The sequence below is a fragment of the Candoia aspera genome, chromosome 3, assembly GCF_035149785.1.
Source record: "Candoia aspera isolate rCanAsp1 chromosome 3, rCanAsp1.hap2, whole genome shotgun sequence".
Lineage (NCBI taxonomy): Eukaryota > Metazoa > Chordata > Lepidosauria > Squamata > Boidae > Candoia > Candoia aspera.
In genome coordinates this window covers 122,287,962-122,315,706 of record NC_086155.1, presented here as the reverse complement: position 1 = coordinate 122,315,706, position 27,745 = coordinate 122,287,962, and the positions used below count along the sequence as shown (strand labels likewise).

The window sequence follows — 27,745 nt, the reverse complement described above, 5'->3', positions numbered from 1 at the left end:
ATTTATAGGATTGGAAGAATGCATTATTCACTTTTTAAAAAGATTTGAACAAAGTTAACCAAGCATTTTTTAGCTTAAAGCTTAACAGGGACACATGGATTTTGACTAGAAAATGGATATGAAATATCTCATAATACTATAAGCTTCTAATGATGTATTAGAATATATTCATTTAGTTTATTGTTTATGGATTAGTGACCATATCAGATGAAATAAGATAAAATAAAACAGCATATTGGGTTATAAAAATATTCAGTGAAATAATCAGGTAGGAGCATCCCCTTGGCAACCCCAATCTGAACTAGATAGGAAGCTCTCAGTTGAATGGATTCAGCTATAAACTTGGCAGTCTTTCTTACTGTCCATTTGTACCTCGAAGGAAGTAAGATAGCTTATTGATGGGGCCCCAGTGGGCTATTCTATCAATTAGCAACTTCAAATGTTGTGCTCTGGCTGATGCATATAGTTGGCAATCAAGCAGCATATGAATGATGTCCTGTATTTGTGGCATGCCACATATGCATATCCTGTCTGGATAAGGTACTTGATGAAATCACCCATGTTTACCATAGAATCCAGGAGCTCAAATCTTGCTCTGGTTAGGGATGTTCTTTGGCCCTGTGTCAGACCCATAGTTATATATTTTTCTTGTTGAAAGGTCTTTTTGTTCTGGGCCAGCCATTTTAAGGGTTTGATGGTAGCAAGTGTCTCTATGTCAACTTGAGCACTAATATCCAGAACCCACTGTTTGAACATGTCCTTGGTTTGGTGGCCGACTGAGATAAAGTATGGAAATGCAAATCCATGGAGTGAGATGGTCTTGGTAAACTGATTTAGCCATGAGATAGGATGGGACATGCCAGACTGTTCAAGACACTTTTTAGGTAATCTATCATGGTCCATTGAAAGTACCTTCCACCAATAGTTGAAAGCTCAAATTGTTGTAGAGCTGTGGATGGAGAAGATGCCTGTTTCAGCTCTTAACTGCAGAGGCTGGAGTGCTTTTATCTGTTCCTAGAACTGATCTTAGGAAGCAGGTCTGGGTTGTTCAAGTAATGATGACTGTGACAGTCTCCACAGTTCTGTGCCATAGGTGTTCCTTTAGCCTTATAGAACTTTAATATAGGGACCAGGGTACCTGGGTAGTTATATTAAGTAATTTCAGAAGTGTTTTAGAGTTGGCTGAGGCCCTCATCACACTTCTTTTAAGATAGTTTATCCATGATAATGGGTATCTATACCTATCTTGGTGAAAACTACCTCTAGGTATAAGAAAGAGTTGACTTGTTCTATAAGTTCCCTATCCAAGTACCAGGTGTATTTAGTATGCCTTTTTCCAAATACTATTACTTTGGTCTTGGTCTTATTGATTTATAAAGAATTAATGGCATAGTAAGCATCCAACCTCCAGAGTAGTCTCCTTAGGCCAACTTGAGTTTGTACCATAAGGACCATATCATCATCCACATACAGAAGAACATTGATAGATATATTAAGTATATTTTGCATATGGACATCCTGAGAGCAGAGGAATACTGGGATGCTGTTGACATAAAGGTTAAATAACATTGGGGCCAGAATGTATTATTTTAATCATATTTCTCATTTGTTGCTTATCTGCCTATATTTCTCTGTACCTCATTTTCTTATTTTTACTATTTTATATTATTTCAAAATGCATAATTAAGAAATAAAATGTGTTTGGAAAAAAATAAAATAATATAAAATAAAGAGATTCACTCGAGTTACAGATAGGATGGCCACATCATCTGCAAACAGAAGAGTGGAGATGTCATGAGCGCTGATGGTGAGCAGGAGGGGGCCCCTATCCAGGGGGGGAAATGCATGCGTAGTAGCGAGAATTTGAGTTGTCATTCAAAGAGACACAGAACAGACCTGCCTTGACTTTTGGGGTTTATCTGTATGGATTTTCTCACGCTTCTTCAGTTTGTTAGGATTTTCTGTCTAATGTAGCAGTAATAAAACACTAGAGACCTATTCCTCATCTCGGCATGGTTCCTGCTTGTTAGGACAGGAGATGATTGATGGGCAAGAGTTGGATGATGAAACTCTGGCTTAGCAAGGGCCACGACAGTGTCATTAATATAGAAATTGAACAGTAAAAGAACAAGAATACAACCCTATTTAACCCCTTTTAAGATAGGAATGGGGGCAGTTAGATTGCCATTACAGTTATCTCTGATTTGCATAATAGTATTTCGGTGTTAAAAAATGGACGTTGCAGCTAATTTCCTCCCAAGTCTTTCATGAGGAATAGAGTTGACAATCACCCTTAAATCAATTGCATAAAACACATGTTTAAAGAGTCTGGAATATTTTGAAACTAAATGGTGTAAGATTGAACATTGATCCATAGTTGAATATCTTATCTAAATCCTATTTCTTCAGGGGGCAGTATGTTCTCTAGATACAACCAATCTAAAAGTTTATGATAGAGAAATCTAGCATAAAGCCTACTAATTTACAGGTAGTCCTTGCTTAGCGAACACCTATTTTAATGAGTAAAACATTTCACAAGAGGGGGAATCATGATAGAAATGGGCATTTCTGTAGGCTGAAATTACCATGGCCTTGGCTAGAGCTCAGTCTTTGTCAAACCAAGACTTAAAGTGCGTATTAGGATTGTGGCAAAATGAAATTTGATAGATAAGCCTGTATTGAGCTAATAATTTGCTAGAAAATAACAAAACATTCATGAGCATTGCTAATTGTTCAATAATCTGTTTTAAATTATTAGCCTGCAGTAGTACAAATAATTGAACACATAGATGTCTGCAGGAAGGGTGTCAAAAAAGTGAAGATGGCAGCCACAACCATGTGATCAAAGTCCACCCCTTTTTTACATTTAGTTTTTTACATTAAGATCATCTGCAGTTATTACTGGATCATTAAATTGGACAGCTAGTTTTCAGAATGATCAAGTCTTTTGATTTGAGGAATGACATCATGAAGGAGTAAAAAAAATAGTAATAATGAGAAAGATACTAATATGTCCAATTGTTAAAGGGTTAGCTATAACTAACTGATCACAAAATGTAGCAGATGAGATAAGAGCATGCGGGGTAGCAGGTATTAAAAGGCTTATGCTCCCAAGAGGACAACCTTGTTTCTGGCTAAATCTAGCTCTGAAGGAGTAAGAAATGAAACCTCTGAGATCTACGATCTAATTTAACTCTTGTAAAAAGCATTTCAGATTGGCATAAGAACAGCATAAAAGCAGATCTTGACTGTTTAGAGTGTTGTCCCATCCCAGGACAGCAGTCATATAGTGCGAACTAAGGCTAAGAGTCATTCAGACAAGACATCTTGTAAAGGAGAGATAGAGGCATTCAGCGACATTAGATCTTGGGTGTCAGGTGAGATCTGTATGGGTGAGAGGCAGCAGTTTGGGCAATGACCTATTCCTAAACTCCTGAGGCAATTTAGGATGACCTTCCTGATAAGTATCTTTCTGTTGCAAGAGTGGATCCACATTCCTCACAGAGATATCAGTCAGTTGGACTGGTAAGCTAGAAGGTAAAAGCTTTTGATAATTGTTTTGAAGATGATGTGATAAAATCTTCACTGAAACAAGACCAAACAGTAGAATGTACATGCCAGCTAGGAAATAATTGTGTCAGCACTTAATAAGTTGCAGGAAGGAAGGGCTAAGTTGCCATCAGATTTGCAATGTACGTCAGACTGCTCTTCAGGCTCTTTAATAGAGGAATTGGACTCTGCAGGCAAAAAAGTTGTACGGCTATTGATAATCAGACTAGAGATTATTATGTCTTAGCCCCACAAATCTTTAAAAGACAAAATCTTGTTGGTTTCTGGATAGCAGGGCAAAAGAGTTCCTGACTTCAGTTTCTTCTGCCACGGTGGGAGAAAAGGAAGAGGTTATGTCATCCAAGCAAGATCTTTACAGCACTTCTCAAGGTCAGCTTGTCTAAGTTTGTTGTCATGCTATTTATTAGATCAGTTTTGTTTTGTTTTGTTTTCAGTTTTACTGTTGGCAGTGGGCCCAGATTCAGAGGAAGTCCCTAGAGGCTTAATTGTCAGATCTCGGAAGACCCGCTTAGGACAGAACTGAAAGGATGCCAAATGACTTCTCTTTCTAATTCATATAAGTGGAATTGTTTGTTGTTTATTCGTTTAGTCGCTTCCGACTCTTTGTGACTTCATGGACCAGCCCACGCCAGAGCTTCCTGTCGGTCGTCAACACCCCCAGCTCCCCCAGGGACGAGTCCGTCACCTCTAGAATATCATCCATCCACCTTGCCCTTGGTCGGCCCCTTTTCCTTTTGCCCTCCATTCTCCCTAGCATCAGCATCTTCTCCAGGGTGTCCTGTCTTCTCATTATGTGGCCAAAGTATTTCAGTTTTGCCTTTAATATCATTCCCTCAAGTGAGCAGTCTGGCTTTATTGCCTGGAGGATGGACTGGTTTGATCTTCTTGCAGTCCAAGGCACTCTCAGAATTTTCCTCCAACACCACAGTTCCAAAGCATCGATCTTCCTTCTCTCAGCCTTCCTTATGGTCCAGCTCTCGCAGCCATGTTACTACAGGGAACACCATTGCTTTAACTATGTGGACCTTTGTTGTCAGTGTGATGTCTCTGCTCTTAACTATTTTATCGAGATTGGTCATTGCTCTTCTCCCAAGGATTAAGCGTCTTCTGATTTCCTGACTGTAGTCAGCATCTGTAGTAATCTTCGCACCTAGAAATACAAAGTCTTTCACTGCTTCTACATTTTCTCCCTCTATTTGCCAGTTATCAATCAAGCTGGTTGCCATAATCTTGGTTTTTTTGAGGTTTAGCTGCAAGCCAGCTTTTGCACTTCTTTCACCATCATAAGGCTCCTCAGTTCCTCTTCGCTTTCAGCCATCAAAGTGGTATCATCTGCATATCTGAGATTGTTAATGTTTCTTCCAGTGATTTTAACTCCAGCCTTGGATTCCTCACGCCCAGCTTGTCTCATGATGTGTTCTGCATACAAGTTGAATAGGTAGGGTAAGAGTATACAACCCTGCCGTACACCTTTCCCAACCTTAACCTGTCTGTTATTCCATGGTCTGTTCTTACTGTTGCTACTTGGTCGTTATACAGATTCTTCAGGAGGCATACAAGTTGACTTGGTATCCCCATACCACTAAGAACTTGCCACAATTTGTTATGGTCCACACAGTCAAAGGCTTTAGAAGAGTCAATAAAACAGAAATAGATGTTTTCCTGAAACTCCCTGGCTTTTTCCATTATCCAGCGGATATTGGCAATTTGGTCCCGAGTTCCTCTGCCTTTTCTAAACCCAGCTTGTACATCTGACAATTCTCGCTCCATGAATTGCTGAAGTCTACCTTGCAGGATCTTGAGCATTACCTTACTGGCATGTGAAATGAGTGCCACTGTTCGATCGTTTGAACATTCTTTAGTGTTCCCCTTTTTTGGTATGGGGATATAAGTTGATTTTTTCCAGTCTGATGGCCATTCTTGTGTTTTCCAAATTTGCTGGCATATAGCATGCATTACCTTGACAGCATCAACTTGCAAGATTTTGAACAGTTCAGCTGGGATGCCGTTGTCTCCTGCTGCCTTGTGATTAGCAATGCTTCTTAAGGCCCATTCAACCTCACTCTTCAGGATGTCTGGCTCTAGCTCACTGACCACACCGTCAAAACTATCCCCGATATTGTTATCCTTCCTATACAGGTCTTCTGTATATTCTTGCCACCTCTTTTTGATCTCTTCTTCTTCTGTTAGGTCCTTGCCATCTTTGTTTTTGATCATACCCATTTTGGCCTGGAATTTACCTCCAATGTTTCTAATTTTCTGGAAGAGGTCTCTTGTCCTTCCTATTCTATTGTCTTCCACTTCCATGCATTGCTTGTTTAAAAATAATTCCTTATCTCTTCTGGCTAACCTCTGGAATTTTGCATTTAATGGGCCATATCTCCCCCTATCACTGTTGCCTTTTGCTTTCCTTCTTTCTTGGGCTACTTCTAATGTCTCAGCAGACAGCCATTTTGCCTTCTTGGTTTTCTCTTTCTTTGGGATGTATTTTGTTGCCGCCTCCTCAACAATGTTGAGAACTTCTGTCCATAGTTCTTCTGGGACCCTATCTACTAAGTCCAGTCCCTTAAATCTATTCTTCACCTCCACTGCATATTCCTTAGGAATATTAGTGAGCTCATATCTAGCTGATCTGTGGGTCTTCCCTAATCTCTTGAGTCTGATCCTAAATTGTGCAAGAAGTTCGTGATCTGAACTACAGTCAGCTCCAGGTCTTGTTTTTACCGACGGTATAGATGTCCGCCACCTTTGGCTGCAAAGGATGTAGTCAATCTGATTTCGATGTTGTCCATCTGGTGAAGTCCACGTATAAAGCCGTCTCTTAGGTTCTTGGAAGAGAGTGTTTGTTATGCAGAGTGAGTTGTCTTGGCAAAATTCTATCAGCCTATGTCCTGCTTCGTTTTGTTTTCCCAGGCCATGCTTACCTGTAATTCCAGGTGTCATTTGACTGCCCACCTTAGCATTCCAGTCTCCTGTGATTAAAATAACATCTCTTTTAGGCGTGTTGTCCAGTAGGTGCCGCAGATCCTCATAGAACTGCTCTACTTCAGCTTCTTCAGCATCTGTGGTTGGGGCGTATATTTGGATCACTGTGATGTTAGATGGCTTGCCCTGAATTCGAATTGAGATCATTCTACTGTTTTTTGGATTGTATCCAAGCACTGCTTTAGCCACTTTACTATTAATTATGAAGGCTACTCCATTTCTTCTGTGGCCCTCTTGTCCACAGTAGTAGATCTGGTGGTCATCTGATGTGAAGTGGCCCATTCCAGTCCATTTCAGTTCACTGACGCCCAGAATGTCTATCTTTAATCTTGACATCTCACCAATAACCACATCCAATTTGCCCTGGCTCATAGATCTTACATTCCAGGTTCCAATGGTGTGTTGATCCTTAGAACATCGGATTCGCCGTTCACCACCAGCACCGTCGGCTGCTAGCCGTCCTTTCGGCTTTGAGCTAGCTGCGTCATCACGTCTGGGGCTAGTTGAGCTCATCCTCTGTTCCTCCCCAGTAGCATTTTGACCATCTTCCGACCTGGGGGTCTCCTCTTCCGATGGTATACCGACATATCTCTGGTCGTATTGATCCATTTAGTTTTCACAGCAAGAATACTGGGGTGGGTTGCCATTACCTTTCCCAGGGATTGCATTTAGTCTGACCTCTCTGTCATGACCTTTCCGTCTTGGGTGGCCCTTCACGGTTTAGCTCATGGCATCATTGAGGTTCTCAAGCTCCAGCACCACAACAAGGTAACGATCCTTTGCTGAAGAAGTGGAATTGTAGCAGGGTTAAATTTAAATAAAATTGTACAAATATCCCTTGAACTTGGAAGTCCCCCCATGGCCACTACATTCCCCTGTAATATATAGCAACAAACTCAAGGAAAGTGGCTTTTTTGGTAGAGTCCCATTGTGAGTACTTATGCCATTATTTAGAATAGCAAGTATGATTTCAACAGCCTATAAAATATAGAATGATGTTAAAGAGTCACAAGGGTGGTTCCAGTGATTCCTCTATCTGTTGAGATACCTTTTTTGGAAATGCTTTGGAAGCGGGAGAAATAAGTTTGATTTTTCATTACTGGTTTTTATATTGAGGTATATTAAAGAGAGAATGTCAACTGTTAAAGCAAGTCTGTTAGAGAAGAATCTGTTAGGAGGGTATTAGAGAAATTGTTGTTTCCTGATTTGTCTGGTGATTTATAGAGTTCTCCCATAGAGGGGAATGCTACATCCAGGTTGCTTATAGTTTCTGCCTCTTATTTGGCTCCAGTTCTAAAACGTTTATTTTAGAAAGTTACAAATGGACTAAGGGTCCAGATAAATTTGAAATAAGATTTTGGAATTAATTAGAAAAGAATCCTTCCTGTGGGAAGGAAGAATTTTGTTTTGAATTCTTAAAAAAAAAAAAAAAAAGACTTTAAAATTCATTACTGGAGGGAATTAGAAGGAAATAAAGATTACAATTAAAGGAGAAGAACACTCAAACTCAACTTATTAATATAGAATGAAGCAAAATATCTGAACATTTGACATATTGAAGGATATTTTTGAACAATGAACCCAGAAGTTAATTTTAAGAATATCTGCTTCTATAGATAGACGGTGTTTAAAAGATGCTATGGAGAAGGAACAAGTATTACCTGATATGATTGAGACTAATTTGAAAGTGGATTTAAAAATGACAGGCTACAAGAATGAAATGGAAGAAGATGTTGCACTGGATATACAAAAGAAACTGGTTGATATCTTACTAATTAAAAGGGATATATAAATAGCAAGCCAAGACAGTGACCTGGATAATTTTACTGTACTGGATTTATAAAAGAGGCTTGTTAAAGCTTTGAAGAATTTTGTGAGAAGGGACAAAGAAAAAATGAAAATAAATCAAGTTGTAGGACATTATTTGAAAGGACTAAAGATCAAGATTGTTAAAAGTGAAGGAATATAAAGTTCGTTTCAATAGAAGAGAATATCTGTAGCTCAAGGCTGAAGTGTGGAGTTCTTGGTGCTCTCTGAGCTTTGTTGCTTGCTTGCAGATGTTTCATTGCCCAACTAGGCAATATCTTCAGTTTCAGCACAGTTGTTTTATTTGATCAAGGTTAAATAGGTATGTTGTTATCTCTGGTAATCCTTAATGGACTTTTGCTGACCTCAGGACTGAAATGACAAGGTTTTATGGATTGGTTTATAGATAAGAGATGGGATATGGGAAGAAGAGGTTCTTCATTGTATTTTAAGAGAAGGTGATAAGTTACTAAAATTATTTATATTTGTTGTGATGAAGGGGGAAGTCATAAGTCTGTATTAGTTTTAATTGTTGTAAATTGTAATCTTTAATAAAATTACTATAAAAAAAGATACAGGCTACAATAACAGAATCTGGAAAGTGTGACAGTTTCTTTTTCCCTTCCTCTTATACGCAAGGCAGTCAAGGCAGACTCAGTCTTGACTCAATCTTGAGTTTCTCCCTCACTCCTTCCTGTCTTTCCAGACAAAGCTAATGCTTTTGTAATGGCTTCCACATATTTTCTTCCAAGCTATCTCTGTATTCCTGTGTAGTTTATCAATCTCTAAATGTTTCAGGGCATTCTCGGGGCTTATGTATCCAGAGTTTGTTCAAGCCCTCTTCTTCCCCATTAGAGAGATAAATAATAAAAAAAAGCTATCTAACAAGAAAGAAAGCCGCTAAATCATTCTAAGCAAAAGACAATCTAATTGGGTTAAAATTAGATTTAAAACCAGATAAAATAAAAACAGAATACTAATTATTTGAGAATAATTACCACTTCCCTTTTCATAAACCCCTCAGCCTGGCTGTCTGAAATTTGCAATGGTACCAAACAGAAAGAGAAAAATATGTTTTAAAGAAATGTACTGTGACTCAAAGCCCCCTCCTTCAGTTTCAGTGGCTGTGCAAAGCATTCAAAAACAAAGCAAGGTGGTTATGCATGCACACACATAAGGTGAGACAGCCAGGAGCAGCTTTCAAAGCAGTACTACAATTCTTGAAAAAGACATGGCTGGGTTGCAATTTAAAGAGAGGTGCTTTGCCCATGCTCCTGCACACTGCAAAACATCTATTTTGCATGCTTCGCACAGCCCTACCAGCTTCTTTGAGATTTAACATAATGGCGTCAGTTTCCTACAATTCTGGTGGAAGTCAGCTCTGAAAAACGTTACGGTCATGCTAGACAAATTAGAAGGCTCAGCTCTGTTTTCTGAACAACTTTGTAAATCTCACTCTGAGGGGAGATTTTACTGTCTTTGGAACAAGAGTAATATATGGAACTCTGGATACAGCTCTTAAAATGGAAAAGATGGTTTCTGAATGCCCATTATATTTGAGGGAAATAATTGTAATAAATCATGCATTTTTCATTTCTGGTTAGCTTAGAAATGGCAAAGTAGGAGTAAATAAGTTATGTGTCATTGGAATCTTGGCTTCAAATGCTGCTACTCTCTATGAAAAACCCCACTGTTAAAGTTTTGTTAATAATATTCCAGTGAAAAGTGGAGGGGGGAGGGAGGGAGGAGAGCAGGAAAGTAGATTCACTCAGTTACAATGGCAATGTGCACCCTTGGGAGTCCTGAAAGAACAGGTTAAGGATAGATTGTCACGTAGAAAATCTATCTATGTGGTCACTAGGAGTGGAAAACAGCCTGATGGCACATAATCAATCAACCAGTTGAAAGGGTGAAACATGAGAAACTTATTCAACTCAGTTGATGAAGTAGCTATAGTTAACTTAGTGGTACTTACTGAAACCTTATTCAGTTGATGTTCTAGAAATTTAAGTGGAATTAGTTCTTTACTTGAGAGTTCCCTTTGTTCGTTTTTTCACATTTTAATAATCTGCAGAATACCACTGAAAGACTGTGTCCTATGTGTCCCATATATGTGTTGTCTCCCCCATGTAGTAGTTTGCCACATTTACTTATTTGCTTGATTTTATTTACTAAAATTCATGTCACTCAATTCCACATATTTGGGTTGCACACATCTGGACCCCCAGTAGATGGCAGAAACATTTTAACATTTTCTGTGTCTCTTTGCTGCCATCTAGCGGTCACCTAGCCCAGTTATGACTATCCTAATTATATAGATCTATTAGGGTTTTCAAGCCCACTTTCCTTCTTAAATATGAAGATTAACAAGGATCCATTTCCCTTTTTAAATGGGAGTGAGTGACCTTGATGCTCACTCAAAGGCAAGTAACTGAACATTAATGGAAGCAATAGGTTGTAGCATGCTCAACCACTTACACACCTGGCAGTAATTCATTCTCAGGCAGTTAAGATGAGTAAGTACCTTGGCTCGTACTTATCAGAGGCAATAAAAGGTGGAAGTTAGGAGACAGAAGAAGGTGAATGTAATTTGTTTACTTCTTGCAGTATAAAATTATTCCATCACCAGCATACATTTCTGCTACATTGGAGAAGAATTCTTGAAAAGAAATGGGATTTTTGTTTTCTGAAAACACCATAAATTCCTTTTTGACTTTAGAGTTCTTTCTCTGTATATTGTTTTTTATTTACAATTCTGAGCATTCCTTTTAAGTTAGAACATTTGTTGATTTAGTAGTTGTTAAGTTTCATTACAAACTGTTTATAAATGGATCATTTTCCTTAAAGCAGAAGAAAAGCTTTTTAAGAAGCTAAATATTATAAAAAACAAATTTTTCTCATCTACTTCTCTCTCTCTTCATAAGTGTATGAATTGTATTTATACATGAATCTGGACATAAGAATTATTTTACAGAATTCTTTGCCTGGAGTATACATTTGCATGGGATTCTCTGCAAATGGAAGATGCTAGTGTTTGCTTTAATTTCAACAAATTGTAATAAATGAATTTTAAAAGGTTGATTGTTCACTCTACAGTAGTGAGGAAACATAAATCTGACTGTTATTTAACAGTAGCTAAGATATTGCTTGTCTCCTGCTTGCTGCAAAAATTCCAAATTAAGTCCTCAAAATGTGCATACTTTGCACATTATGTAGCCAAGCTTTCTCATTAGTGACCCTACTTTATAGAACATCTTACACCCAGAAGTACAGGCAGCCCCAACCCTCCTTGTTTTCTGAAACAAATCCATATTGTTCCAGTCAGCTTTCAGCCCATAGTGGTGTTTGAGCAATCATCTTAGGTCATTTATTATTAATATTATTGATTGTTTTAATTTACTGTATATTGAATTGTTGCTTCTCATCCAGTCTGTACAGATTGAGGTGGCTGATAAATACTGTTAATTAAATAAATAGTCCAGAGCTGCCTTTTAGAAACTTTAGTTTGTACAACATGACTCTGTATGTTATAATAAAAAGGCCACAATCATATTAGGAATAATGTAGGAAAGAGTTATTTATTTATTATGTATATTTCAGATTTAGTCACCGCCTCTCTCACTCAAAGAGTGACTCTGGGTGGTTTGCAATAAAACAAGAATACTAATTAAAATACAGTAAAACACTGTTCTTAAATAAATACGATATTCCAAGGCATAGATGGTAAATAAGAAGTTCTTGATCTGCGGGAGCTTCTTCAGGGTGCTAACCACCCCTTATTATTATTATTATTATTATTATTATTATTATTATTATTATTATTATTTATCCTGCCTTTTTATATATAACTCAAAGCGACGAACATACCTAATACTCCTTCCTCCTATTTTCCCCCACAACAACTCTGTTCTTGAAACAAGAGGGAGTGGAACAACCATTTTTTAAGATATCCCAGTATAAAGAAAGTTTATGAGAACCAGTTGGTGGAGTGATAAAATATTGAGTTAACTCTGCAGGAACTCAGATTCTAGTTCACCTTCAGCCCCAGAAGCTCCCTGCATGACTTGGGGCTACTCACTCTCTTTTAGTCCAACCTATATTTACACAGTTGTGATGGGGAAAAATAGGAGGAAGCAGCAGTATAGTATGTATGTCACTTGGCGTTTCTGTATAAGAGGCAGGAACCAAATCTAATAAATAAGGTAGACAATGTGTAAATTGTCTCTTGTGTCTTCTAAGAAAGCTTGAAAAGATTAGGCAGGTTACTCTGTTCAATACCCAGTCCAACTAATGGACATGTAAGAATTCCATGTAAGGGAATATTTGTGACTCTGGAACCCTGTGGCCTGTGTAAGTTATGCAACTCTGCTTTTAATCTGAAATCCACAGAGTATTAATAAAATATTCTTAACCTAAGACACGAGGTGTCTTCTACTGAAATAGGGAGCAGAACAAGTGTTTTTACCTGTCTTCCTTTCTTCTACAAAGTCTTGCCTGCCACTGTGTGTGGGGGGGTGGGGGTGGATACTTGTGTATGCATGGGACCCAGCTGCCTTAGAAGCTTTCTCAAACATCAATCAATCATATTTATTCAGTCAGTGACCAGCAAAATTTAAAAGGAGAAAAGCAGAGTAAAACAAAGGAATACAATAATATACTACCAATTAATATCACATAATAATATACCATTCTCTCTGCTATTACTATATTAATATATTTGTTACCTTAGTGGTATGAGCCTAGAACATTAGGAAATATAAAATAAAAGTAAAAATATATATCCCCTGACAATTTATTAATTAAGGTATTTCAAATTTAAAAGTACTTTTTAAAACAGGGAGTTATTTCTTGGTCTAGTTTTGTCTTATTTTCATTACAGCAACACAGAATTTGGCAACCGTACATGTAATGTATGGTTTTAGATCCTGAAGTAGATGGTTCATGTAAAAATTATCTGGATACCCAGGGAATTTATCTACTAGGGGCAAAATGTAGATTGACCTGATATCCCTGTAAAATTTACAGTGTAGCAGTACATGTCAGATGTACTGTTTTTACCTGTCCCTTTCTTCCATAAAGTCTTGCCCACCATTGTGTATATATATGTGTGTGTGGCGGGTACACGTGTATGCATGGGAACCAGGTGCCTTGGAAGCTTTCTCAAACTGATCCCCAAGTTATTTGCATTGGTTTCCAAATATTATGTGCAGTGTTTTAAAAATGCATTTAGTTACCTAGTTGGACAGCAAAGTGGAAGATAGATATCCAGTGCAAGTTGTATTCAGAATTAGCTTTCATAGCGTAAGCATATTGAAATCAGTAGGACTTCAGAATAACTAATTCTGGTTTTAACCAATGTCTCATTTGCTGTTACAGATCTCCCAGGAACTTACATACATTCTGAATATGCATTGTAGCTTGCTTTAAAAAATAAACTAGAAATGCATTTACTACTATTATACTTTTTAAATTACAGTACAGGTTTTAATATTTATATTGGTTGCATTTGTATATAATGTTAAGTCGCAATATTCTAAGCATGTTCTGTTGAATGATCCAGGTTCACAAAACACTAGGCCAAAAACAAAACAAAGAAAACAATATAATTTGATGTGTCTGATCTATGCCAGTCTTTTTTTTATAAAATAAATGTTACAGACTTCACTTTTTCACAGCAATTAATTGCCTTGCAGGTGCTAATTTATTGGTATATAATTACTATAAGCAGTCAGAAACTGGAATGCCATTCATTGTCCTTGATAATAATTCTGACTGACAGATTTCTCCACATACTGGATAATAAAATCTTAATCTGTTGTATTTTATCTATGGCATGGGGTGGGAGGGTATTTTCTTTCCAAATACCTTTTTCATAATCTGTCCAGCTGTTTTGATCAGTGCATGAGGTTTTGCAAAAGGTTTTGCTTTCAAAGGTATTATAGGAAGTCAGTTCAGCATGTTTCCATGCTGGCTGCTGCATTTTCTCCTTCTTCTAATTGCTGTCTAAAAACTGTTAGGATGTTACACCACATTGAAGATTAGCTTCTGATTTCTTTGGTCTTATTTTGCTGATGCAGATAAGAAGACAAGGAGGGATACAATTACTGGTGGATCTATTGGACCATCGAATGACAGAAGTCCACCGTAGTGCCTGTGGGGCTCTGAGGAACTTGGTATATGGGAAAGCTAATGATGACAACAAAATTGCTTTGAAAAACTGTGGGGGTATTCCAGCACTAGTACGATTACTCCGAAAGACTACAGATTTGGAAATCAGAGAACTGGTCACAGGTTTGAATATCTTTCATTTATTGCATGTTAACATGTTAGGAATTAACTCAGTATCCAATACACTTTAAAACATTGCTTGATGAGAACAAGACATGACTCCAATACTCTAATTGTATATTTGAAAATATTAAAACGAATCTTGGTTTTGCAAACATGTACGTAGAATATGTACACACACACACACATATCTGTATTCTTTATTGGGTAATGTGTGGAAAGACAACTTTCAGTAATGGTGGTGTACAATTTGTGATTGTTAGTATGGTTAAGCTCTGGTGCTACTGCTTCTAATTCTTTGACTAAGCTATCTAAGGGGAGGAAGGAGAATGAAATTTCCCACAGTGTATAATGTGGCTGATGATTCTTTAAAATACTTTTTAAGGTATTCTGGTGTTCTGTAAATCCTAATGACATTATTTTAATGTTTTTGGACCATCCCCCTTTAAGAGCTTCTTCTACCTTCCCCTACAAAAAATAATAATGTGTTGCATATATTGTCCTGACTGCAGGCTATATGATTCAGCTGTGATTTTGGATTCCATATCCAAAATCTTAATCATTCCATCTTCCGACTCTTACCTGTCACAGGCAGAATTCATTAGATTCTCCTTGTTGAGGTGATGCTGTGATGCATGATGCATCCCACTGAGTGACAGAATTACTGTTAGGCCCAATAAAGCAAAAATATTAGTTGGTTTCAACCTTCTGTTTCGGTCCTTGGTTCTACTAACTGTCCTTGGTCTCCAAGAAGCAGTCTGCAAACTGACTCGTAACAACAAGGCACAAACTGCTAATCATCTTAATAAATTACAGTCTGTATATTTAATGGAATTGCTGTAGTATCTGCTTTTTGCAAAAGTCAGGCAGTTGTATGATACAGATAGCTTTTGTTTGTTTGTTTGTCTCCTTTATATGTACATTGCATTCTCAAAACATACGAAGCTAATACGGAAAACATACCAGTTAATAGTGTTTGCAATTGGTTGTTTTTAAACTGCATGATGTTTTCATAGACTTTCATTCATTGAACAAAGTAGAATATACAGTAGTAGCTGAAATACTACCTGTTAATAGTTAGTATTACTAACTATTACTAACTATTAGTATACTACCTGTTAATGCACAAAGGAGAAACACCCACAGTTTCTTGACATATCTATCTCAATTACTCTGAATGTGTGTATCATATGTCTTTGGTCTTGTTGTGGCCCTGCTGGCCATGTCCTTTGATGAGGATGATGGGGAGGAAATAGATTCATGGGCATCTAGGAACAACAGTCTTGGTGTGGGTGATTCCAGTAGTGATGGAACCAATAACTCCACTCTGGTTGAGGCAGTGACAGCTAGCCCCCACTTTGCCTTACCTGCACCCGCTGACAGGCTCTCAGACTCTGAAGTCCAGCCACCCACTCCTAAGCAGAGGGGTGTGATAAAGATTCAATGACAGAGAGCAGAACTCCGTAGACCTGAGAGACTTCCCAAGAAACAAGCCTACAGACAATGCAATACCGAGGAGTAACCTCCCATAGCTGTGTATTGGGTGGAGGCTCAGCATGGCCTCAGTTTCTCAGAACAACTTTTCAAGCCTGAGACCTGTGTGTTTACCCTGCCGTTCCATGCTTTGAACACTGGATTCCACCTCAACATGTCTCCTGTCTTATCCCTTGAATTTGTCCTTTGTTTATTGGATTCCTGGTCTCTACCTGTGCCAAGCCTGTGACTACGTCTATAGTTGCCACCTTAAGATATATGAATGTAAATGTCTCAAAATGTGAGTCTCCTGAATCCTACCCACCATGTTTTGAGTTTGAAGCAAAAGAAGCTGTTCTAAATATGAAGAACCTGATTCACACTTAAAACTGTTTCTGACTCAACTTTTCAAATTTGAAACACTGAATTTGAAACATTTTGTACGTGTGTACATTTTCCTGACAGAATGCCAGATTATGCAAGTATTATTTCATAAATAGTAAATAAATAAAACTTTAGTGAGGTTCAGGGGAGAACTTCTAGAGTCATTCTGATTGAAAGTTTATGGCTAGAGGAGGTATAGGGAAGCTGACATACAGGAACTCTGATGATAAACTTGGGGCAGTGGAATGGCATTCATCACAAAGCAAAAAAAGGTGGTAAGAAGTGATTGAGACACATCAGAGCAGAAGTTTATATGGGGGAAATTGCATAGATTTCTGTACTATCCTTTCTCATGGTTTCAGAAAGTTACAAGAAGAATGGGGAAAAAACAAAGTTTACAGAAAAGATGCAGCAAAGAATTTCAGATCTTTTTCTGTGCCATGCATAATTTTTAAAATGTTGAAAAACAAGATTTCACTGCCCACTTGATTTTGCTAAAATTCAGTGTAAATGTCATGGCTTCAGATTTTTCTCCTTTTTAAATCTTCATTTGCATTTCCATTGTGCAATTAATAAATATTATATTCATTTTTATGAGTTAAATTATATTTTGCATAATAATTTACATAAATTCAGAATCCCACCCCCCCAAGAAGCATTATTTTCAAAATAAATCATTTATTCTGAAAAACATGTTTGGAAAACATCTGAGTCTTTTAATGCAGAGATTTGGATGTCAGCCTCCAAGATCCCCAATTATAATGCAGCCTTCCCCATTGGCCATAGTAGTTAGGAGTGATGACTGTTGTTATTCTTATTATAGTTTACCGTAAAACATTTCCTTTTTCATGCACGTCACCCAAAATATCAAGTTTAGAGTTCAAATGATCAATTCCTTGCCCAGATTCTTTTTTTTTTTTTTTGGTCAATTACATGCCTTTCAGCAATTATGTCATCATTACATTTTTTTTCAAGTTAACATAAATGGGCATGAAGACTATTAAGTGTAGAATAATTAGAACTGACTGAGTACACACCTGAGACTTCAGAATTAAAACTTCTTGACCAACCTGGAGCCAGCTGGCTTTCTCCATCTTTTCCTCCTGCTTAGAGAAAAGTAAATAATCCCAGTACAGCAGGATAAAATAGCAGAAGCAGAAGTGAAAGTCGTAAATTTGTCACTCCTCTTGACATTACAAGATTATAGAAATCAAATTGCAACTCAGTTTACCAGTGAGCGGTTCCTATAGCCCGCATCCACCATGAGTTCTGTAGACGCAAAGAGATGAGCCAATGGGATGATGAGAGAGGGAGCTTCCTTTCACATAAGTTACCTTGGTTTCACACACCCTACCTCACCTTCCTGTCTTGGCACAGCTGCTTTGTAGTCTCTTCATCACCACCACCTATCTGCTTCAGAGATATACTCCCTCTTAACCTTGGCATATGGGTCAGACAGGAATCTCGCAGCCTGTACTGGCAAATCAAAGAAAAGCAAGAATGATAAATGTGAAATAAATTCTATTGTGCCATCTCCTGAAACTGTAGGGTGAACTTGAGGCATGTGCTGGGGAAAAGGCCATCCCCCACCCCTCCTGGGAGCAGAATGGTATACCATGCGTTCACTGTAAATTAATCTTTATAACCAATTAGAAAATAAAAGTTATAAAATGATCCTTTCCACTGTAATCAGCTTCCTGTGAAAGCAGTAACTCTTGGAGTAAATGATCCTACAGCGCTGCTAATATCACAGACTGTCTTTAAAATATAAGCTCCCATAGAATGATACAAAGGGGAAACAGGACTGCCGAGCAAACCACAGGATGGCTTATCAGCTTGCTCTTATTTGGAAGCAGGCTGGTGAAATGAAGTTCCTGGCTGCATGAAAAGAAAGCTGCACAAATCACTGAGCTTGTGGAGGGGACATAAAAACTGGGGACACACACAAAAACCTCTAATTCATTAAAGCATTTAACTATTGGACATGCATTAAAAATAAAGCATAAGGTATTCACAGAGAGTTCTACAGGTAACTCGTTACCCATATCTAGCTAAACAACAGTTTCTTGAAACAGAAGTCCCTTCCTGATTCAGTATTGCTTTAACTTGCTTTTCGGCCTTTTGGCTAAGATCAAATGTAGTGCTTTTACAAATTTCTGCCAGATTTGTTGCAAATTAAACAAACAATGGCCACAGTTAGATACAAATGAGAAAACTAAAATCAATTATTATGTTTATAAGATCTTATTGGTCAAGAATATTAACAATATTTAAAGAATTATGTATATCCACATCATTTAAGATCAAAGGAGCCTCTTCAGTATTATCAAAAAGTTTTCCCTGCTGTCAAAACAGCATTTGGTTGAGGCTTTTTTAAATACTTGCACTATAACTTTTAGTAATTAATTCTAATCTAATTTAATTGTCCATTTTCCTGAGAATTAAAAATAGTGCAACAAACATATTAATTAGATTTTGGTTGTTAGTATAATTAAAATTAAAGTACTTCTCCCCTTGCATCAGTGGTATTTAGTAATAGCATCTTTATTAGTCATTGACTAACATTTATGCAAATTTTGTGAGAAGTTACAATGCTCAAATAAAATATATAAACATTTTCTAAAAGATCCATAAAAGTAAATAAAATGGTTCAGACTACTAAACACTATAAAAACAAATAGAATGCTAAAGATCTCATTAATTAGTTTTAAGTATATAGATTATAAAACTACTTTATGAATAAAATACTAAAATGTTTACATGCTAAGTACTACAGGTAGTCCTCGACTTATGACCATTCAGCAACCCTTCAAAGTTACAACGGTGCTGAACAAAGGGACTTATGACTGGTCCGTGAAGTTTCAGCTGTTACAGTGTTCACTTGATAGTGATCTGGGCACTTGGCAACCCATTCGCACTTAAGACCAGTTGCCAAGCCATTTGCAGCCTTTCCTGTCGGCTTCCCCAGAAAGTCAATGGGGAAGCTGCAGGGAAGGTCGCAAGTCACTGGGGTAAGTCTTCCCCACCCACACACTCTCCTCAGCCCCTCTGCACTCACACCACACCAGCCATTCGCATACCCTTCCCAACCCACGCTGCACCCCCACGCGCCCTCTCTAACCTGTGCGACATCTCTTACGTACTGTCACTGACCTGCACCACACCTCTCGCACACCCAACCCACACCACACCCCCATGCACCCTTCCTGACACACGCTGCACCTCCCCCTCGCACCCTCCCCACACACACACACACACCCTCACTCCCCCACCTGGCAGCAGCCATTTACGTGCCTGTCAGCCTGGGACGTTCCTGCTGGCTTCCCCACTGACTTTGGTTCTAGGAAGCCAGCAGGAAGTCGCCTTGCCTAACAACCATGGGATTCAGCTAACACAGCAACCAGGACTGCAGGGATTGCTGTCACTAAGTGATGTGGTTGCACTTTATGACTGCATTGCTTAGCAATGGAAATTCTGGTCCCAACTGTTGCAATAAGTTGAGGACTACCTGTAAACTATTCAGCTAACTCTTCATACTTTCCTCCATATGCAGCTATAGAATTATATGGTGGTGATGGAGAATCAGTTAAGCTCGCTCTTTTGCTTAGAGTCCTCAGTTCCACATGTCAAAGAATACATTGCATCTCCCTGTCTGAAAGCACAGGAAGGTGGCCGCTGGATAAGTTTGGTGGAAGTGCTGGAGTTCAAGAAAGAGGTTCAGTTATGAGGAATAATGTGGGGGCTATAAACTATCCTAAGAACATAATACTGTATGAGGAGAGGATGTGAGGAGCCACCTCTTCCCTTTCTAGATGGGAAGGGAATTCCCTGCTAGGCAAGCTACGCAATTTCAAGTATCAAATCCTTGCAATTACGTGTGTTAAGAAAGCCACTGACTTCAAGGCTTGCTACAGTCGCCCAACTCATTTTAAAAAGGGGGAAAAATAATTGCAGAAGCCAGAGTTCCCATCTTCTTTGCAGCCGGAAGAGGACCGAGCAGTGGGCAAAGAAGCCAGAAATCTGACTAAAAGGGGTGGTCCCACAAGAAAGCAGCAGGACCAGTTGGAGCCACAAGATTGTCAACATGGAGTATATCATTTCAGACTGCTTCCCCAGTGCTCATCAATGTGCCAGATGTTGCCTGAACGCAGCGCTTTGAGGCAGGATAACAGGGAAAAGACGACTTCCAGTGCGGAGCACCTTAAACAATGCTTCGGCTGTCAGGAAACAGTTACTGGATCAACATCATGCCAGGGCAAGGAAGATGTGTGGATTTGCCTGGGGGCTGGAGGGAACTACCCAGCCACAGAGTGAACTAACTTCAGAGTCTTCATCTTAGCCCCTGCAGAAAAGATACACAACTTTTAGTTCTCAGACATGAGAATTCTAGAATCTGTGAAGGAGAAAAGAGTACAGATCAGTGGGTGGTCCCGGACATGCTGGGGGCAGTTTTCAGTCAGCTGAGCAACTGCATTCTCTTTGTCTCTTGTCCTGTCATACTTGAAATCTGTAGCCAAGGAGAACCTAGCTGTCACCAGTAGCAACTGAGCAACTAACCTTGGACTGTACCACTTTGAACAGAAGAGAATAGAAGCAGCAACTCAAGGGAATCCTCCATCGTTCTTTCACATTCAAGGCAAACTTTCACACACACACTCAATTCTGTACATGTGGAATTTTAATGTTACAGAAAAGCATTCAGTTGCACCACTTTGCTGCAAGGGAGAAGTAAGCATGAGGGAACATAGCAAAGGGGAATTCTGCTTCTCAGTATGCCTTTACCTATGATTTAATAATGAATTAAAGGGTGAGCATGGCAATTAATGCTGTGTGTGTGTGTTTGTGTGTGTGTGTGAGAGAGAGGGAGAGTGTGTGTTGAAGAAGGAGCCACTTCTCTTTATTGAGAAGCCACTTCTCTTTATTGAGAAGCACAGCATTGTTTTTCAGTGTTTTCTCAGGGAACCATTCTCAGCTGTCAGAAACAGCTTGGGGGGAAAATGTGAAACTAGCTCTCACCTCATCTCAGCCAGTTCTCTATCCATTTCCAAGGCAAACATAACCTCCTTAATGAATTAGTTCACAACCCTGCTAGGAAATAGGCATCTGTGAATATGTTCAAGACTAGTTCCCTCTCGGTGTCTCATACAGACTGGCAGTAATGTGAGTTACAGTCCAAAATTTGTGGTGGGCTCTTGACTGTTTAAGAATGATGAGAGCATTGTTTGTACTTAACCAGTGATCTGCAGCACTTCTCTCAGTCCCATCACTGAGCCAATCCCCTGGCCAATTTTCTCGAAGCAATTTGTTCAGAAGGTGTGAAGAAATTGGCAGGAAGGGCTGGCTGGAAGACAAATCTTACTGCCAGCCAGGCAGTTAGTTTTCCCTGCTGGTTCTTCTCCCACTTCAGTTACAGACCCTTGAAAAGGTGTGCATTTCCTCATGAAACTGTACAGTTGAAATTTCCAGATACCAGAATGTTCACAGGAGAAAATAAATATATGAAGTATAACATTTTCAGAGAACATTTGTATAGCTAAAAATGATGTTACACTTTCATCAATCTCATTTACTAAGTAGTTTTGTGTAAAGTATTTTGACATTTAGAATAAGATAGCATTCAGTTTTGCTTCAAAAATTATGGATGGGTGGAAGACGTCTCATGTGTATTAATCAACCTACTAAGTTTCTGCAAAAGTATCCTTGACATTAGCTTTAGTTATTGAAGTGTGTACTCATGGATATGTAATTTTTTATTGTGACATGTACTATAACATTTTATATCAAGTTATTCATGTAGCATAAGTGCCTACACACAGGCTGAAAATAATTTTTTTCTTTGTGTGGCTGGGGTGGGAAACTCCTCTCCATTATGCTATCCAAGGGTGCTGGAACTTCTTTCTTTCCAACAAGATCAAGAGGACCACAGGTTCCATCTCAACTCTGTGACTTGGATGTGTTCAGCAGTATCTCCAGCAGATGGGCTCATTTAAATGTTTGGGAATATATTCATTCTCAATATACAGTATTATTACATATAAGCATCAAAATGATTAAATAATCTGTGTGTCAGACTCTAATGTGGAAGCCTGTTATTTGGAGCTAACAGAAAACAGAAGTTATGGATCAGATTTTTACCCCACCCAATTATAGTCTTATTCAATATACTGTATATTCTTATCTAAATGGGAAGTGCATCTGTAGTATTTCCCCAGAGTGACAGCTAAATTGTTTTCTTTAAATTAGAAGATAGTTTTATTTAAATTAAATTACATTAAATTCCTTCTTGACTGTTTTATGTATTCATATTTTAAGTATGGTGTATATTCATTGAATATTTGCTTAATTCATTTGCCTTTATTTTTTACTACTCTGTTTTTCATGCGATGAAGAGAAATTGTAAATTTTTATAGTTATAAGCCAACTCTCATACCCACTGAGCTTAAAGGCTACAACAAATAAATTCAAATAAAATAATAAATTTTGCTACAAATGGGGATGGCAAATATAGAGTCAACTGGCTTTTCAAAATTGATCTCAACATAGGCATTCAGCACTACTCTACTGTTGAGTCTACTGTTGTAAATAGGTTCATGTGGTCTTATGGACAAGACAAGCTGGGAGACCAGCTGACCAGAACTTTGATGGTGATTGTGGTGTGTGTGTGTGTGTGTGTGTGTGTGTGTGTGTGTGTAGAGAGAGAGAGACCTAATAGCTAATGACCTTATGTGAATACCTCTGGATACTAGTTGCTGCAGAAAACAGTGAGCATTGGAAGAATCACATATGAATGTTCAGGTCTTGTTACTGTTTGGGGGCAGTATCACTTCATTCTGATTTTAGAAGAAATGTCAATTCTTGGTTGCTTCCTTTCTTTCAGGAGTTCTCTGGAATCTGTCTTCTTGTGATGCACTGAAAATGCCAATTATTCAGGATGCTCTAGCAGTGTTGACCAATGCAGTGATCATTCCTCATTCCGGATGGGAAAATTCCCCCCTCCAGGATGACCACAAAATTCAACTTCATTCATCACAGGTGCTGCGCAATGCCACTGGGTGCCTAAGGTGAGCTCTGATAGCAAAATTGCTTGACATTTTCTTCCCTTCTACTTTCCTGGTGCTATAGAATTGAAAATCATTCTTTAGGCACCATAAGTGACACAAAAATATGTTTTTATACTGTGATTCTTTTATCACAAAATTCTCCCATTATTTGTAGAGCCTTTTTGTGACTATAGGTAGTCCTCACTTAACAACGGTAATTGGGACAGGAATTTCCATCACTAAGCCACACAGTTGTAAAGCACAACATCACATGACCATGCCCCTTAGTGATGGAAATTCTGGCACTTCCAGTTGCTGTTATTAAGTGAATCATCATGGGTTGTTAAGTGAGGACATCACGTGGTCGCCATTTGCGACTTCCTGACAGCTTCCCCATTGACTTTGCTTGTAGGAAGCCACAAAGAAGGTCACAAATGGCAATCACATGACTGCAGGATGCTGCAATGTCGTAAGTGCAAACCAGGCGCCAGGTGCCTGGATCACAATCACATGACCATGGGGACGCTGCAACTGTCATAAGTCCGAGGACTAGTCGTAAGTACCACTTGTTCAGCACCGTTGTAAGTTCAAACAGTCACTGAACGAGTGCGGACCACCTGTATTCTTAATATTCTTCTACCTTGGATGTATACAACTTGTGAGGTATAAAACTCTGCCTACCAGCCATTAGGGATTTAATAATCCTTATTTCTCCTGCCAGCCTGAGGTTCTAAAGACACCTGAAATATCTAATTGATGGAAAGCCATTGCCAATATAGGATCTAAGTTGTGAAAGCTTGTCTATATCAGGTTGATCTAATTACTATTTATTTATTTGTGTGTGTGTCACAAACAGTGAAATGGCCTTCAAAACAAAGTTTTTTCGGAATAGCTCATAGCTCTAAAAACATTTACTTGTTACCTGTATCCCACCTTCCCCTACAGAAGGTCAAGTCAACATACTGTACACTATATCGTATTCTCTCCATCACAATATCAATCCTATAAGGTAGAAAGAGGTATGGTGTTGGTGTAAACTACGTTTAGATATATTTCCTTTTCTTTTCCTATTTCATGCTTTTCTCCCTTTCTGCACTCCCATAACATTGCTTATCCTGAAAGGTAATGTAGTATGTTATGTATGTATATAAGTATGTACTACTATTCAGAATTTCAATATGTTTTCTTGGTAAAAGAGGAGAAATGAGAATATTAAACTAAGCTTATGAGATAAATCAGTGGTCCTGTTTGTTTTCTAGCATTGACTGTAGCAAACTAGCGAATGTAGGATCACGTTTTTGGTTACTGTATGAAAATATTAACACCGTAATAAATTTTACAAGCTTGGATGCATGTGCTTTCTAAACATATTGCTTTGGAGATTTAGGATACAATCCAGAAAGCCTATGGAATAGCCACGTACAACTTGATTTATTTATTGTGTACAAAAGCGCAATCTCCTGCTCTGCATGACAAATTACTTCTGAAATTCTGAAACATTTGTGTAATGTCTGTAGAGAACTGGTTAGCAATTTGGGATGGGCAAGGATGCCATTTTTCAAAAAACCTTGCTAGTTAAAACACCGCTGAGCCATTTAATGGAGCACTTTTCATTATGTCTTTAGGCTCTTGTCTTTAGAAGACCATACCTGTAATATTCTTATGGACATTCCACAGAAATTGCTCAACAGGACTTGGCAGGATATAGTTTAAACTGATTTGAGTTGTAGCTTCTGAATAGTTTTTCAAAACCCAGCTGCCTTTAATTTGGCTAACAGCGGCTTTTGAAAGGCAAACCTTTTGCTGATTTATACCATACTTCTACTTTCTATGTATGTATTGAAGCTCACTGCATGACTTTGGCTCTTCAAGTCTACACTGCAAATCAGGAATTGTTGCTGGAAATAACACAAATTTATGTAGCAATAATAAATCATCTGGAACCTTTCATATTTTACTTTGTAGAACTGAAATTGTAAGGGACGTGATTAATATTATACAAATAATTCCTTCAGTGATAATGCACTTAATATCTAGAAGTTATTTAATTGGAATATATCAAATTATAATGAAATATAAATTGTAGAATAATAATTATAAAATAAGGGCAATTCTCACAAAAATATGCTATTATCTAGCTTTTCCTTTCTTTTGAAGATATTTAAGAATTAAGTGGACTTGATCTATGTTTTAATGAAAGAACACTGGGTATTGAAAGAAAACTGCCCTAGATGTAAAATGAATAGGAATAAAATCTGTGTCTCTACATCTAGCATTATAGATGTACAGTGTTAGAGAGAAGTTGTGCCTGGATTTTTCATTTTTTAGAAAGTTACAATTTAGACTGGACTGAAAAGAATATAAGCATATATATATATATATATATATATATATATATATATATATACATACAGTGTGTGTGTGTGTATGAATAAAATACGGAACCATTATAAAAGAATATAGGGAGTTTTTTACTCTCTATAAACATAAAATATGTTGAAATATATAAGTGCTGCAATGGTAGAAAATATATGTAGTTTGAGGTTGGAGTGTTGGGTTGTTCATGGAGAAGTGAGGTCTATTGGTGAGTTACGAAATACTGCCTGTCCTGTATGTGGTTGGGTGGCCTGTGCTGTTGGATGTTATTTTCTGCACTGACATGTTGTTACTTGGTTCTTGTTATATGGATATAGTGCCTTATTTTGCTTATCTGGGTTTTGATTAATAGTTGTATAATAAAGAGGAGAACAGCATTCCCTCTATATCACACAACTGGTAACCGACACCTAATGATGTAGCAATCACATAGAAAATAACACCCAACACCCCAGCCCCCCAGTTACATACAAGGCTAGTAGGACAGGCATTATATATTCCAGTCCACAACTAATCAATAAACCTTGCTTCTCCAAGTTCATAGCATTGACAATGTTTTTTAGGCAGGAAAAGAAATATCTACAAATGAAAAAAACATCTCAGAGAATCCTTGCACCCCAGCATATCTGCATATCGTATAGTGAATGCCATAACATAAATTTTTGAATGTCTGTTTTGGTAATTATTTAGTAAGTGGAGTAGAGGTATTAATGTAGTAACCTTTGTTTTAAAAAGGACATTTCATGCTATTTTTATTTTTTGTGTGAATATATTCTCTGTACATACTGTACAGTGTAAGACAGTACAATATCCAGGCAGATTGCCATGCGAAACATAGCAAAAACAACAACATTGCTGACACTGTTAAGCCTAACATATTTATTATGTCATATGCTTCCATGGGGTACAATACATTTTATTAGATGCTTAAGTGAAATGTAGCAGATTCTGTTTATACTGGGCAGGGCATTTGAACTTGAACTCTCAAAAGAAATTGCAAAATAGCTAAGGGGTGCAATCCTGTGCATGCCTTAACGTCCCACTGTTAGCTATGGAGGCAATATTTTGAGATGATTGAAAAGTATGGTGGGGCAAAGATATAACTATCTTATCTGTGATGCAAAGATCTGGTTGGCCACTAGATGCAGACCATACAAAGGAATACAGACTATGTAAAAAATGCTATCCTGTAACAATCTTACATGATTGCTTTTCTTTTGAAATAACTGAACAACGTTATGAACAATACTGTGTTAGATATTGTTAGTTTAATTGTTAATTTTAGATGATCTTTTGGCTCTTTTGCAGTAGTCTATAGACAAATGTGGTTTTATATAAACTAGGACATGTCTGTAAGAATTCCTTCCGCTGGAGGAAGACAAAGACCGAATCCAACCAAACGCTGGTTAGAGCCGCTATTAAGGCCTACCTGGTGGCGATAAGGGCGGCAAAGCGTCAATACTTCTCCGCCCTTATTGCGTCTGCAGAATGCCACCCAATGGCCCTGTTTAAAATTACGCAATCTCTGTTGGGGAAGGTGGGCGCAAATTATTATGCCTCTTCCTCTTTCCTATGCAGTTTAATGGGCAAGAAGCCAAATTAGAGGGAGGGGGCTGGAACAACACTTTCCACCTGTTTCTTGTTTGGTACCAGACTGATCTGGTATCAGGCTATTTGCTTGTGACCATCTGAGAATTGCTGAAAAATAAATCCGCTCTGGAAGTAAAGTTCATCTGTCCTTGCTCTGGAAGCTACAAATAAGCTCAGCCTTGACAACTGAATTGATTTTACCAGTTGTTGATATTTCTAGCATTGACAATATT

The 27,745-nt window shown here is 38.1% G+C and overlaps 1 protein-coding gene across 1 annotated transcript in view; it reads left to right on the top strand.

Annotated features, from left to right (window-relative positions):
* The window catches only part of CTNND2 (catenin delta 2), a 246,117-nt gene that overhangs the window by 127,755 nt on the left and 90,617 nt on the right, over nucleotides 1-27,745 (top strand). The window contains exons 6-7 of the mRNA XM_063299934.1: nucleotides 14,439-14,652; nucleotides 23,384-23,567. Of these exons, the coding sequence (XP_063156004.1) occupies nucleotides 14,439-14,652; nucleotides 23,384-23,567 (398 nt within the window). The remainder of the gene's footprint in view (nucleotides 1-14,438; nucleotides 14,653-23,383; nucleotides 23,568-27,745) is intronic.